Source organism: Syngnathus scovelli, chromosome 9 (genome assembly GCF_024217435.2).
Source record: "Syngnathus scovelli strain Florida chromosome 9, RoL_Ssco_1.2, whole genome shotgun sequence".
NCBI lineage: Eukaryota > Metazoa > Chordata > Actinopteri > Syngnathiformes > Syngnathidae > Syngnathus > Syngnathus scovelli.
Window position 1 is genome coordinate 10,212,034 of NC_090855.1, and position 15,615 is coordinate 10,227,648.

Genomic DNA, 15,615 nt, shown 5'->3' on the forward strand with positions numbered 1-15,615 from the left:
TACTGCGGTAAATAATTGTGTGCATGCGTTTAGATAACATCTCTTACTTAATTGGGAATATTGAAGAGCAGATAATTAGATATTTGATGTGACACGTGGCGTCTAATGGGCTTGATGCAGTGGTCTCATATTGTTCGCATAGCGAGAGAGATTTTTGATATGTTGTCAGGTCCCAGTGTAAAAATAACTGAAGTGACAGCAGTGACTTGGTTGTCAGTGTTGTCGAGGCTGTTGTGGGTTTTTCACAGTCGTGCTTCCTGCGTATCCATGTGAATGTGTGTGTTCCTACATACGTGTGTGTTAGCTTTGCCAGTGTGATTGTGCATTTGTGTGCTTTGGGGAATGTGTGTTTGTGTACTGCAATGTTGTGGGTGACAGTGCTGATCGTTGTGTGATGACAGCCTATCATTGTCGCTGTGCAAGAGTGAGAGTGGCAGGGGGGCCTTTTTGGCTTGTGTTTTCCCCACGCCTTCATCTGTGTCTATGGAACTCGAGCTTGGCTTAACAAAGGATAGGCAGGGTAGTGGGGTGGTGTGCATGTGCACGTGTGTGTGTGTGTGTGTGTGTGTGTGTGTGTGTGTGTGTGTGTGTGTGTGTGTGTGTGTGTGTGTGTGTGTGTGTGTGTGTGTGTGTGTGTGTGTGTGTGTGTGTGTGTGTGTGTGTGTGTGTGTGTGTACATGCACACGTACTGGTATGTGCAATAAAGTTACATTCTTCTATATGAATAATGATTTGATGCAAATATTTGTTGCTCCCAAAAAGTGATTACTGATAATGATTACCTACCTGTAATTATGGTTTCAACTTTAAACAATAAATGTACTTTAAACTAACCCCAAAACACCTTTCAAATTCTATCAAACCAACCACTATAATATGGAATTATTCATTTCATCTTGCAAAGGCCAATCTGCACATGATATTTGACTATTACTTTCATTTATTAAAAAAGAATCTTGTGATTATTTGTCAAAACAAAGCGTTACTGTTAAGAGTCTCAACAACCTCCTTTAACGATGTTCATTAACATTTATAGATGAACAATAGGCCGCTTGTACATCATAAATGTTCAGTCGTATTAAGTAAAAAATATAGATGAATGAATAAATAGGCAAAAATAAGCGCAGTCACCAACTTTAATCAAGACTGTTAGTATGGATGTAAAAATGTGTTTTACAACTGAAAAAAAGGTTGTCGCTACATAGTTTGTGGAAAAGGCCCGTGGGGTTCTCTTTTGCTCACCAGATAGATAACCAACAAAAAATATGTTTTTAATCATTACTTTATTGCCCTCTTTGTGACCAAAGTTTATTACAATTGTAGCTACTCTATGCTCTGTCTTTCATCTTATTATTTTTTGGTTCAATAAGAAAGAGGGACAGGTGACGGGAGAAGGACGGAGGGCATCGTGAACTTTGGGCAGCTATAGCCAAGTGGTCAGGGGGTATGGGGGACTCTGGTTCAACACCCCAACAGAGACACAGCTGTAGTGTCCTTGAGCAAGACACTAATACCACCATACATTACATACATCTTGAAAATAACATTTAGAGCTTTATGGGATCCTAAAGCTCCATTGAAAATCATGAAAGGATTCATTGCAGGTTTTACTGACTATTGAAAGAAAACCAACACATTGGAATTTTTTCAACAGCCACCAACATAACCAGACAGTTACAGTAAGACTACAATACAATATTATTAGCAGGAAAGAAACCACCAATGGACTTGTCTGTTTTGTCCAAATGAATGTCCCAATTCAGAATACTAGAAGCCCTCAGCTTTATTTTCCAAATTCCATTTTCTTATCCAATCATCCTATCCAAAACAGTCGTGCTTTTGTTCAGTCTATTCGGGCTTTTTAAATCAAATGTTATAATCTGTATTTTTCACTGGAATTTAATTGAATTGAATTTATTATATGTAAACTATCAGAGTTGCGTCCAATTTTAAAGGCTCTCGTAGACCTTGTGGCTTTCTTTAACAAGCTTTGTATGTACCTTGGAAGATGAACGGTTGATCATGGTTGGATGGATGGATGGATGGATGGATGGGTGGTAGGGTTAGCGAGCAGGAGTAGCAGGCCAGGTTAGCAGGCAAGATTCCAAGGAAATCAATAATCCAATGAAGTGGCTCTGTATCAGAGTTTTCCTGAGTCGGAATTGGTCTGAAATTTAAACTTTCAAGTAGGTTTCAAAATAGCTACACGTGATTTCTTAATGGTGTCCAGAGGCTTTCCAAAAAGCTTGTATAGAGCTGTGTGACCATAAGAGCCTTCAAACAATTCTACTGCTGAGATTCTAGAGGTGTGACTTGTAAGGTTAAAGGTGACCAGCAGTCATCCTAGCTCTAATATACTTCAAATTAAGAGTCACTGGTGCTTCAAAATAAGAGTCAAAATAAGTCAAAATAATGACAATATCTAAATAAGAATCCAAAAACAACCCTATATAAGATAAATGAACTAAAGCTCAATCAAAGTTTCAAGCGCTCCTATAGCACAATGTCACATGTTTTATAAAATAAAAACAAAAATGGCTCTTTCAGTCAGGGTTACTTATCTATAGTATTTTATTATCGTCATGTGAAGTAAGAGATTGGCATACATTACCTTCATTTATTTATCTTATTCATTTCTTGGGGGGGACAACATTTCTGCATTAACATCCAACATCTTTAGAGGTAAAATAAATTGTTTATTTATTTATTTATTTATTTATTTATTTATTTATTTATTTATTTATTTATTTATTTATTTATTTATTTATTTATTTCATGCAGGGTCAATCAACAATTATCAACAATCTTTTAATAATTCATACATCTATATGCGTACCAGGCCCTTAATTACTCTTTACTTATCAATTTATCAAATAAACTTTTCTGTATTACTTCAGCATAATATTTAGGTGAACTATTAACATGCTAAAAAATGTTCATGTAAAAAATGGCCTTTGAACACTAGACACACGAAATAACAAATCTGGAAATACAAAATCAGAAAAAACAAAAACAAATTACCATATCAATGGAAATAAATCAGTAGAAACATGTCTCATTCTTTAAAACAAATTTTGATAAATATGTTCTAGATTCTATAGATTTTATTAGTGTTTTCTGACTGCAACTGGTTTATGTACACTCAGTCAACAGCTTTAATTGTTTCAAAATATCTTAAAATAATCACTCGATCCACATAAACATTATCATTCCTGTGTTAACAGGTCAGGAATTTTCTTTCTTCATCTTTTCTTTCTTTCTTTCTTTCTTTCTTTCTTTCTTTCTTTCTTTCTTTCTTTCTTTCTTTCTTTCTTTCTTTCTTTCTTTCTTTCTTTCAAATAATATTTAATGGCCAAAGATTCAGTTGAAATGAACATCATATTACCATCAACCAATCAGTCCCATAATAATAGTGGACAATTAAGTGACCTACGGGCCTGTAAAACCTCCGTATCTTTATCCAAGGCTGCCCTGGATGTGGTCTGCCATGAAAAAAGGCCTCAGGGCCCTTACTCTACCTCAGAGTGATGTCTAATCTGGTTACCTCGGCAACAGTCGAGATTAGGAGAATGATGAGGGAGGGGCTTTTCTAACGAGACTGGTCATATGCATAATTCATGTAAACGAGCACAGGAAGGAGGGGCGCAGGAGTAGTTGACGGTTGATGAGCTTTTTTCCAATAGATGAAGGAGCCACACAAACATGTACATGATTCACAACTATCACTAAAACCTAACCATAACCACTTCTCATTACAGTGGTAATTACTTATCTAGACACACCCACATCCATTTAGCATTTTCAATTAAACCTTGACTTTATGGTTATGCAAATTCCGTACTGCTTTTATTCTTCAAAGAAAACATTACAAACACATACTCGTATTTATTGCGAAATGTTTTATTGAATCAGTGGAGCGAAAGTAATGTGGAGCTGATGAGAAGTGGTGGCAGCCGTGTGTTAACGTAGCATTGGAGAACAATCATCCAATAAAATGACAGAGGGTCATTTCAATAGTATTAGTCAGTCACTCATGAGCAGATGAATCACAAGATTACGGCTGCAATTTCGTGACTCAACGTTCAACTCACAAAAGCGTGTATAAACTGACTGTTTGAAAAAAAGTGTCTGTCTGTATTAGTGTATTTGAATTTACTTGCTTATGTAGCTTCTCAGCGGACATGACAAACGTGTCGCCCCTTCAGTGTCTGCTACACGAGGACGCTTCGAGCGCCCCGGCGAAACATACACATACACACATATCCCGCCACCTCTTCACCCTCACCCTCCTCCTCATGCCCTCCACCCACCCCACGCATAATCACACCCACCCTGCCTTTCCTGCCAGAGCACCCATGTCCAAACCAAACACAACAGATCAACAACTCGGCATGCAGATCATGTCACAGATAAATTATGCGCAGTGTGTCAGCCTCATACGTGGGCTCTCGGCTGGCTGTCCGTGACATGTGTCAGGGTGCCCCTGCATCTCTGTCGCACAACGCTAATGACGTGATGCTGGGTTAGCCTCCTATGCACCCCACCCCATCTTCCCGCCTGCCCCAACAACCCCATCGCCCACTCCGCACACCCTCTACCCATCACCCGGCGACAAGACAGCGTGTCACCTCCAGAGAGGTCGGAAGGGGAAAAAATGTTTTATAGAAATCAAGACGGACAACAATAATAGCGAATCCAGTAATGTCACAGATTTTTTTTTCACTACAAATATACCAAGCAGCTTCCAGTATCTTTAATATCTGCAAATTATGACCTCTGTGTAGCACGTAGAACATCCCATTCGTGAGCCTTCTTAAAACAATTTACTTGGCTCCCCGTCCTTCCATCACCATCTCCTGCTCTTAAAAATCTCGCGTCTCGCCCCTCAAGATGGTGTGTTTTATTCATTTCTTTATTTATTTTCCATGTGGTCTTTGTATGCAAATCCTGTCTGACTTGTCTGAATTATGTGTGTCTGTCCGGGAGCCTCTGTGATTCGGAGTGACTGAGGATTGCACACACGGTGATTGCATCCACTGGGCCTACTCTGAGCCTTGCATAAGTAATTGAGATGTCAGTATGTGTTCTCATATTCCCGCAACAAAACTGTAGGAAAACATGCACTGTTGAAGGTCATTTGAATAATTCCTTAATGGAAGGCAGGCTTTGTTTTTCTGAATGCATGAAAAAGCAAATGTCAATGATCAAAATCAAGCTGTGTCATATCTCATAGAGACAGCACTGATTCCTGGAGCACTTCACCCTCCATCTCCTTCTCTTTTGCTCTGAAAAGATAGATAAGGGAGAAGTGTCTTTGTGCATATCAAACACAACACGAGCCACTATTTCTCTAGGGCCTTTTTGAAACACAAATTGGTTTGGAGACATTTTCCATGTTGACCTCTTTGATTTGAAATAGGAAATGACAGGGAAATGCTAGTTCTCGTATTCAAATAGAATCCTGAGCGGTCGGTCACTGATGGAGTAGCATATACAGTATACACACTGAATAATACAAAGAATTTTCAAAATAAAGGTTTCTAGCTATAGACATCTATTTCAATACACGATTGAAAAAGAAACCCTTCATTCGTTAACACCATGTTTTTCCATGCTTGGATGGCAATACGCACCTTAATTCTCACCCACAAATGATCAGAAGTAATGCACCTTAAATGATCTCCGACACCCATAAGCCTGACGCTGTTCAAACAAATTAGTCTCCTTGGACAAGTCTGTCAAAACAGCCCTCCCACTCAAATAACACACCATCGACAAAAACTGCAACCTGTCCATCAAAGAAAAGAAAACATTTTTCATCACACAGGCTGCTGTTATTGTTACATCAGCCTTAGCATCATATTATTGGCTGATGGTTGTTATTAAAGTAAACTGTTCAGTATTAATCAAATTGCTTAGATCTTGCAATGGATGAGTGGCAGCAGAACAGTGACATGGAGAAAGACAAAGGAGCAGAATGGACCGAGGTATGCGTACTGTTACTTTAGAATGATATGACTCCAGCAAAAATAAAAGCTAGTCCTCAGAATAATTAAGTACTCAGTGAAAACAACTGGTTAAGGACTTCTATCAGAGGGGTCATTTCTGACTGACTCTGAAATCAGCATGAATATCAAATAAAAATGAATAAACAAAATATGATCGTGCACAATTTCAGACATTTTAAAGAAAAAGAAAAGAAAGAAAGAAACGTTTGAAGAAAAGGAACAATAAGTAATTTTTAAATAAAATAACTTCAGGCAAATTCAGCCTTGAGAAATGGTATTCAACGATTTTATTTCCATTTCTTAAACAGCACTATTGGCTCACCAACCAGATATTACAAAAACAGGAACAAGGCAGTTTAACAGTGGAAATAAAAAGTCTACTCACCCCAGTTTTAATGTCACATTTTTGTGATGTAAAAAAGGAAACTAATCTGAATAATTTCAGAACTTTCTCTACCATTAATGTGACTCATCAATGAACACAATCGGCATTAACAGAAAGAAAAAAAACTCAGAAAGGGAAGGTAAAAATAACTGGGATATAACTGTTGAGAATTTACCAATCACACCCAAATTCATAATAAATGAGAGTTCAAACACCTGGCACCCTTTAATATACTAGAAGCATTGCTTTCCTTAATCTCTTAAATGGCTGAATGAAAAAGCAGCTTGTCGACCAAGTTTATTGCTCAAGTATGGTATATTTTTTGGTCCTGATTTTCTTCACTTTTGGACCCCCTAGTGGGCCAGTGTGCTGCCCATTCTGGCGTATGCGTCTTGGCACGTGAGGGCAGTATAAAATAGACATGGGTTTATTGATATTAATGTAAATATTTTAAATGTGAATAATCTTAATAATAATCTCAATTTTTTGAACATTCTGTAGTTAATAATATCTCTGCACCTTCTTGCGGTATTGGATGTTAACTCTTGAATTATGACCTGTTTGACTTTAACTTGTATCCTGATTTCAACGTTTAAAGTGAGTTGTTTTGGAAGCATTTATTACAATGACAAAAAAGTATTCAAGCGAATTCAAACACTAAAAACAAGTGTGGTAGATGGGACAAGAACTTTTTTTTGCCTCGAAAACATACAAACGACCCTTTCTAGTGTGCACAAATCTTGCACATTTTACAGACTGAGGTTTGGCAACATAATTGAATGAAGTCCACAAGCTGAGTTGAATCAACATCAAAATAGACTAAGGCAGGTAGAACATGTGAATACTGATAACTTTTCTCTGAATGCAATTTCCGCAATGAAGCATATCACGAGCCAAACAGATTTCCCAGACTTTAGTTTCCGATCCAGAACAAAGTCTCTTACCCGTTGTTGCTTTCTTTGTTGATTCTCTGTCAGACATTGTTTGTTTGGTTTGAAGCATTTTGGAAGGGTATTAAACTGCAACAGGGTTTTGCGCAAACTTGGAGGTTTTATAGACTGCACACACACAGTGAGATGCTCAGTGGAAGCTTTGTCTTTGTTTCATGGTAACAATGATCATCATGCTGCTATCGTATACAGGCCAGAAGCAAGAGCATATGAAACCAAAGAAAAAGACTTTAAAAAACAGAAGGGTATACGTCTGTTTCTCAGAGCAAACGTACATTGGTGATAATGCACACCTTGAAGCTTCAGAGCCGCAGATAAAAGACCCAACACGGATTAACCTCAACGTCTGAGTGACGCAGGAAGGCCGGAGCCGGAATCAGTAGCATTGTATCCAGCTGAGTGTACCTGTTTTTGTTTTTTTTTCTAGAAAGAGTCAGACCTGATTAAAGGGACTACAACTCCCGCCTCATGTTCCCAACCGACTAGGTAGTTTTGTTATTCTGTTTGTGCCCTCTGTCCCCACCCAGTGCTGTCTGCTGTTCATAATGCTTGTGTCCCTGTGAGGAGGCAGGCATTTACTTGAACAAAACCTTGAGGAAAGCCCTACCAATCCTCAGGGCTCACATTCAGCAGCGCCCCAAAACACAAAGGCTATGCAAATCTTCACTGGCTGCGTTATCTACTCTCGGTTTCCGCTAGCACCACGGGAACCTGCATTGTGCCATGCACGGCGATTATCGCATGTAATTTACATAGAATGCGCACAGGAAACACTGCACTGATTTCTAACAAAGCAAAGAAGAGTATCTACTCAGGCGCTATCTGACGCTACAGCAAAATTATAGGTTTAGCTGCGGTGCATTAAACCTACAAAGGTGTTTTTTCTATCACCTACAAATGTTGCTTGTTTATCTGTCTTATTTGTTTTAAAACCCAACTCAAGCGGCACTTTTTTAGGAAGCTGAATCCTTTAGCCAGGCTAATCTGCCCTCTGCCTGTTTCCTTTGTCACCGAATCCCTGTATCAACACAGTGAGGTGAAGCCAGATCAGGGAGGTGTGTAATTGAACAAAGACGCTCATGCTAAAACAGCTGGAGTATTTAGAGTGTTATGTGTGTGCCTGAGCAAACGTAAGACAAGTTGTGAATGTGAGAAATAGAAGTCATAACATTGCAGGTTGCTTTCAATCATATGTATAAAGACTGCCACTATAAGCACTAGCAGAAACAGAGACGTGACAGTGAGACGAGATATCAAATTTCTGATCCCGATGCTTTACTTGCAGGCAGGCAGGAAGAAAAAAAAGCTATGAACTTACATTATCTTTGGAGTCATTGGAAGGTCAGTGTTCCTAAAATTAATTTTTCACTCTCTCTAAAGCTGAATATGAAAGTCACTGCCACATTGAAATGTAAATGCAAAATACAGTAAATGCTGATTTAAGAGAATTATTCTCAGTCAGGGATGGAGGGGGGCCAAGTGCTACTGGGCATCACACATAGGATCACACACTTCCAAACCAGAAATGAGAAAAATGCCATTTTAAAATATGAACTAAATATGTGGAAAAATTATTAGGTGTATTCACATTTTAAATATATAATATAAAATTGACTACTTGCAGGGGGTGAAGGCCCACAAATAGCTCAAATCTGGATATAATTGACGCTCATTGAAATGCATTGCAATTTTTTTGGAGCCCCCCAAAATTCTTATAAAACACTAACATGCATCTTCAACAAAAAAAACAGTAGTTGCCTCTACCCCTCAAAAAACATTAATAAAATAATAGAAAAATATCCCATATATATCCGCAAAAAGTTGAACCCAAGTGCGCTGAACCGTGAGTATGCAGGGTTCACTGTTGTGGAGGAAACCCCCCTCGAAAATGTATTGTTGTTTTCTTTTCTGTTTTTATTACTGTATTCATCAACAGAGCACTCAAGAGTGTCAGTGGGGACCGTACGCGGCCCACAAGTTGCCGATCCCTCTTGTAAATGACAGATTGTAGAAGTTTTCTGTATGAAGGTAAAGGCTTGAGAAATCCTTTCCTCCTGACATGAGAAGCTTGGACTGGTGCAAATTTTAGACTTTGTCTAAAAACTCATTTATCTAAAAAGCAGACTTGATACTACATAATGTATGTACTCTTCATGTGCCATATATAGCATACAGTATATAATATACTACGTATGTATGTTTTTAGTCTTTATAAAGACACCTTCAGGGAGTTATTAATTTGACAATATATCAATTTTCTGTGGCATACAAGTGCTGTTATAAGTGAGAGTAGTTTTTAATGTTAGTTAACCTTGTTAAGCTAGACCTGCTAATAACTATGCATAAAATGAGATAAGCACCTGAACATATTAATGGTAAATGGAAATTTGATTTAGGTTAATTGCAAATCTGCTGCCAAATGCACAATGTTACTTTATTTGATTAAAATATATCCCTAAGTATACCTACTTATGCAGACTTGGGGTTCATATGTCAAAAAAAAACAAAAACATATGAATTAGGTTGCACAATACAAATTAAAACACCAACAGTAAGTGTTTGGTGGTGACTCCATCAGGAATAATTTTTCTCCAATGTTTCTTCAGGACACTTTTTAGTACGTCTTAATACTTTCATGCCTGCCACAAAACCACATTAAAGTGAGCTGAGCAAATTTTGTTTAAATAAAAAAAAAACAACAACAACAACAACCTGTATGTTATAAAATAGATTTTTTTTCTTTGGTTTCGCGTCACCAGTCAAGATGTTGATAATGTCAAGCTAAAGCGATAAAAAGACACCCATCTGATCAGATCACAGGCTAAAATACACTGCTGTCATTAATAAATGTAACAGTGGGTCTTCAGACCAGGGCCTCCCGAAGGCCAGTCACAAGCCGAGCATGAGTTTCTGCAGCACAATCGGCACTCTTACTAGCTTATCATTCTCGTCATCTTCATCATTACTATAGTCGGTGGTGGTATGATGTGGCTTTGCCGTCAGTTATTTTTCTCTTAAATGTCGAAAAGAGAAAAGAGCATTTGTGAAGAATTGTTCAAAATGGGGTGAAAAAATTTATTACACTGGGCTGGGAATGGATTTTGCTGTGATCGCTTTAATGTGCAGCAAAAAGGATGCTACAGAGCATTTTAATATACATTTGATGCACCAGTATGACGAATGAATACACAACCACAAATGTATGACTGTTAACAACTGCTTTGGGGTTTATTTTACAATTGAGAAAGAAAAGAAACAATCTAACCGGTGCTAAAAACATTTCTTTGTTGTTTTTACAATATTGTTGTTAAAACATTGAAATGTATAGTCATTGTGCATCGCTTATTTATTTTCCACATTATTTCATGCATCAAATCGGATGCAAGTAGAATTAAAATCATTTCTGTAAACCAAGCCAAAGAAGCTGAATTTGTATTTTTAAAAAAAAGACACTTTGTAACTCTACAGCATATATCTATATACACAATTTATTTTTTGCTTGTTTTTTTTTTTTTTTTTATCATTTTAGTATAAAATGACAATATAAAAGTTAGAGAATGCACACACTGTAAGATACAAAGACTGCAGGGTCATTTCAAATGATGTCTTATGGGAGTACTGACATTTCACTGGTAATCATTTACAACTGTTTTCTTTACAGCTGAAAGCAACACCGGTAAAAAGAGGCAAATTGGAAAAAAAATCAAAACAACAAAACAAAAACAATCATAGTAAGTAAATTTAACAATTGGTGATACTTCACAATAAGGACTTTTTTTTATTTCAGCAAACTTGCATAAAATGGCGACCTTTGACTCACTGGAAGCAGCATTTCAGTTGTTCCAAGTGTTCATATAATCTTTTTTAATACAATAAAGCAGGCCATCTTCAAAACATTTCAATAACAGGAAACCATAATTACTTTTCTTTTTTACAAACGCAAAATTCAAACGTCTAAGGTGCTACTTCAGTCTTTCGGGGTGTCCTTAATTATTTTTGGTGTATACAATTAATTTTCATCTTCATGTCAAGTATAGTACAGATTTCCATTCTTCCAATGCATTTTTACTTTTCACCATTGACACAGTAGTTGTATTTTTGCCATAAGAATATTAAAATCATTTTGTTTAACCTTGATTCACTAAAGTACATGCACAGATCAGACAAACAGCATATAAATATCTTATGAAATACGTAAGTGTTAAAAAAAGTAAAGTTTGGCAAAACAAAAACAAATCAACATGGTCCAGTCAGGCAATCATTACAACAGAAAATAAGACTTTTTTTTTTTTTTTTTTCTGTTGGCTCATTTCGGCCCAGTGCAGTTAACTGTGAACAATGTTGTTTTAGTGCAATGAAATTCTGGTCAGTTCTACAGCTGTCAATGTCTCTTGTCATTGACACCCTTCTTAAACTGACTCCATTTTGTCTAGTTTCTCTAGTTTATCCAAAGCTGTAACAAACACCAGGTGGTCCTCGGGAGACTTGCCATGGGTTTTACTGAGGTGCAACTTGACTGCGTGTTTGCTGACGAATGTCCGATTACAAAGTCTGCACTGGTACACGGAGCCAGTGTCGTCCTCTGGCGTAGTCAAGGCTGACAGGGAACTGCCGAATGTCATTTTGTCCGTGATCACCTTCGAGGCAGCCTGCTGCTCCCGTAGGTGTTCAGTTGACAGTTTGGACAGGTCCTTCAAGCTGAATCCCAAGTGAGACTCCAGGTGGCTGATATAGGAGGAGGGAGTTCTGAACTGGGAAGCGCAGTCACCACAGAGGAACACCGGCTGGCAAGAGTCCATGTTTTTGAGAAACTTGGTGCCACCGGTCCGTCTCAGCTGGTACTTGACATTGGCTAGCCAGTGGGATATGGTCGTCATCGAGAGGCCTGTGAACTTACAGATGTGGACCCTTTCCTGAGGGCCCAAGTCAGTCATAGCGTAGCGGCCTTCTGGGGTCTCCCGCAAGCTGGAGGCAAACTGTGCCTGCAGGATAAGGAGGTGCTGGGGATTCCAGTTGGACTGCCTCCCTTTTCTCTTCTGCACTGGGGAGAGATCCTCCAGAGCATCCTCAAATGCACTGCCGTCGGCATCTGATTTCTCTGAGATGGAGGACGGTGTTGACGATTTGGGAGTCAATCTTCCGGTGAGGTTCTTTACCATATCAGAGATGTCCATGAGAGCGTTCTCTCTCAAAGGAGAGGAAACTGTTTCCGGCATGCTAATAATAGGTTTGTTACCATTTAAAACATTGTTGACCGTACTACTGCTGTTGTTATTGTTAGTATTACTGTTACTGTTAGCGCTTGACTTGCTTCTACTCAGGTCTATGGGTTGGTCGTTGTTTTCATACAAAGCAAAGTGGTTGATGGGCTCAGCGGTTTTGCCCTGAGGTGTTGGGTTGAAGGCTGGCTTTTTATCCATCATGCTGTTACTGATTTTGTAAAGCATGGACAGTGGGTCTGCTGCTGGGCTTACTGCTTTGGAGGCCTTACCCAGGTGTGTGTTCATGATTGACTGGAGTGCACTGAGAGGATTGACAAAAGGACTTTCTGGTGAGTGATCGGTAATGATGCCGAGACTGTTGCCGTTAGTGACCGGCGACTGGCATGCCTCGAGGCCGTTCTTTGAGTTGTTGTAGACATCCACAAGGCTTTCTTTAGGCTCCTTCTTGCAGATCAGCTCGGATTCGACACTGCCTGGGCTGGTACTTCTCACACCAGATGCTTTACCTGCAACTAGGTCATTTGGAGAGGCCAGTTGCTCTCTCTGCTCCCTCAGTACGGGAGAGGGGGACTTAACCAACGAAGGAGGTCGGGCTCGCTCCGCGCTGACCATCTTCTCCTCCTTTTCTTTCTTTACAGCAGCAGCTTTCCCTGTCACTTTCTCCACCAGCTCCTCCATGGCAGTGACGTTGCTCCTGAGTAGAGTAGGAGACGTAGGGCTCCGCGGCGAGTGGATGACTGAATTGGGATCACTGGCGAGCCCTCGAAGCCCACTGTTAAACATTGGCTGCATCTGGACACTCTGGATAGTGGGGGGCAGAACAGTCGTCGAGCTCTTCATGGCACCTTGCAACTGATAAGCTGCATGAATGCTCGGATATCCACCCCAAGTGGGAGTGCCTGTCTGAGCCTTGCTAATAGCGCTTGACACCGTGTTTTCAAGGGATTTAAGAATATCTAGACCTTCTTTCGGAGTTTCCTCTAGATCTTCTTCTCTAAGATATTTATATGATGTGGTGTCAGTCTCAACTTTCTCACCCGAGTCATCTCTCTCCTCCTTGATTTTTTTCTCAACTGGCTCCCCACTTTCAAATTTCTCATCCTCACTCACTTCCTTCTTTTCCTCTGAGCCCGAGGAGAGGGCAGGGGAAACCGGCTGAGACTTAATACTACCAGGTACAGGGAGTCTGGTGGTAGTAGGCGGCAGTGGGATGGACTGAATCTTTTCTTCAACCACAGGATCAAACACCAGCTGTTTGCCTTTCTTGGATGCAGAATTTGTGACCTTCAAAAAGTGACCTGTGACCATCATGTGAGCAGTAAGCTGTTGCAGTGTATCATGCGAGCTACCACACTCCATGCATTTCAGGATCTGAGCTTTTCGTGCTTCAAACTGCCACGTATAGCTGGCCCCATTCTGGTAGCCATATCGGTTGTTTGCTGTTACATAAGGATTGGCTACTGATTTTGCATCTTTGCTAATGTCACCAAGTGATAAACCTCCTCCCCCACTACCGGCATGGACAGACTCTGGAGAGCAAGGGGAAATTATCGTATCTTGCATTGCTCGTTTTTTAGTGGAGGAGGGAACCAGTTTAGTGGCCAAGGCTGGCACTGGTTCTTTGAGAGGCACTTTTTGGTAATGCTTGGTCTTGATCATATGAACGCTGAGGTCCTGCAGAGATTCAAAGGAGTGGCCACAGTACATGCATTTGAGTACCTTTTGAGCGTCCTCTTTGCCTTCCATTTCCATCAGGGAGCGTTTGCGGGGTTTGGACCAGCGCTTTCCCTGATCCTCCTCTTTGTCCTTGTTGTCATCTCGATAGTGGCCAGTCTCATTCATGTGGACTGTCAAACCAACCAGGGTGTCATAGGCCGCGCTGCAATCTTTACAGCGGAATTTGCTTGCACCAGTGAAGACAGAGCCGTACAGCTTATTGTTTTGACGATATAGCTGCACTGTGCTGAAAAGGCTAGGTTCGGGTAAAAGATGGTAGGGGGTCTGCTGAAGAGTCTTGGCAAGTGCTGCTTGGTGCCAGTCATAGGCCACACCACTGCCATTATTAGTCCCGCCACTACTGCTCCCGCTACTGCTGGTTGCATTGTGGATGCTAACCGAGCTAGCTGCTGTGCCATTCGTGTTAACGGTTGTGGTGCTTGTGTGGGTAACAGTGGTGCTGGACCCCCTGCCGTTGTGAGGACTGGTGACTATGTTGACCCCATTGCTCTTGTTTGTGGTCGTTGTTGTTGTTGCTGTAGAAACCGGGGCAGAAGAGGCAGCTTCTGAATTGTTGAGGGTGCTGTTTATACTGCTAGCTGCAGCAGACTTGGATTTCATTAAATCCATTGTAATGCTGGACCAAGAGGCATCTGAAATGAGGTTTGCATAGACGGCTTTCATCTGAGCCAAACTATCTTGGAAAGATAGGCCATTGCTGGGCGAGAAGGGCAAGGTTGTACCTTCTTTCTCGTGACCATCCCGAGAGGAGGTACTTTTGAAATCTGTTAGTCTGTCACTGGCGTCACTCAGCGGGGACCCATAGCCAGCATCAGGGTTGGTGCCATTGCTGAGGGGAGAGTCTCTATAACTAGGTGGTTGGCCTCCTTCCACATCTTCCTCTTCCTCGTTGCACAAAAATTCAGTGTCCTGGCCGTCTAATGAGAGGCCGTCATCTTGGAGGTGCTCTTCCTCCTCTTGAGTGGGCGCCTTAAGTTCATCTTCGGGCATGTACGCTGTAGCACCGACAGAAGACAAAAATGGGGGAAAATTAATAAATATATAAATCAATTATATAATTGATATATAGTATAAACCATTCACAGTCCATTAACACTAACAGTGAAAATAAAATTACACAAATCTAACACATTGAAAAATGTAGCCTTTCTATTCTGGAATTGTACATCTGTGTCTATATATATGCATGCGTGACTTTATATTTTACACACATGTGGTTGTGAAAGCGTGTGGTGGAATAAGCCTCCGAGGGAAATATAAATCACTGCGCTTCTGACAGTTGTCCTTTTCCTACCCAACTCCCTATTCCTTCA

General features: G+C 40.1%; 1 protein-coding gene and 1 long non-coding RNA gene across 4 annotated transcripts in view; one reads left to right on the plus strand and one right to left on the minus strand.

Annotated features, from left to right (window-relative positions):
* The window catches only part of LOC125975327 (uncharacterized), a 44,541-nt gene that overhangs the window by 13,585 nt on the left and 15,341 nt on the right, over positions 1 to 15,615 (plus strand). The window lies entirely within an intron of this gene.
* tshz1 (teashirt zinc finger homeobox 1) overlaps positions 10,439 to 15,615 on the minus strand; it is a 34,142-nt gene continuing 28,965 nt past the window's right edge. For all 3 annotated transcript variants that reach the window (XM_068652009.1, XM_068652010.1, XM_049730692.2), the window contains exon 3: positions 10,439 to 15,297. In XM_068652009.1, coding sequence (XP_068508110.1) covers positions 11,753 to 15,297 — 3,545 coding nt within the window. In that variant the 3' untranslated portion in view covers positions 10,439 to 11,752. The remainder of the gene's footprint in view (positions 15,298 to 15,615) is intronic.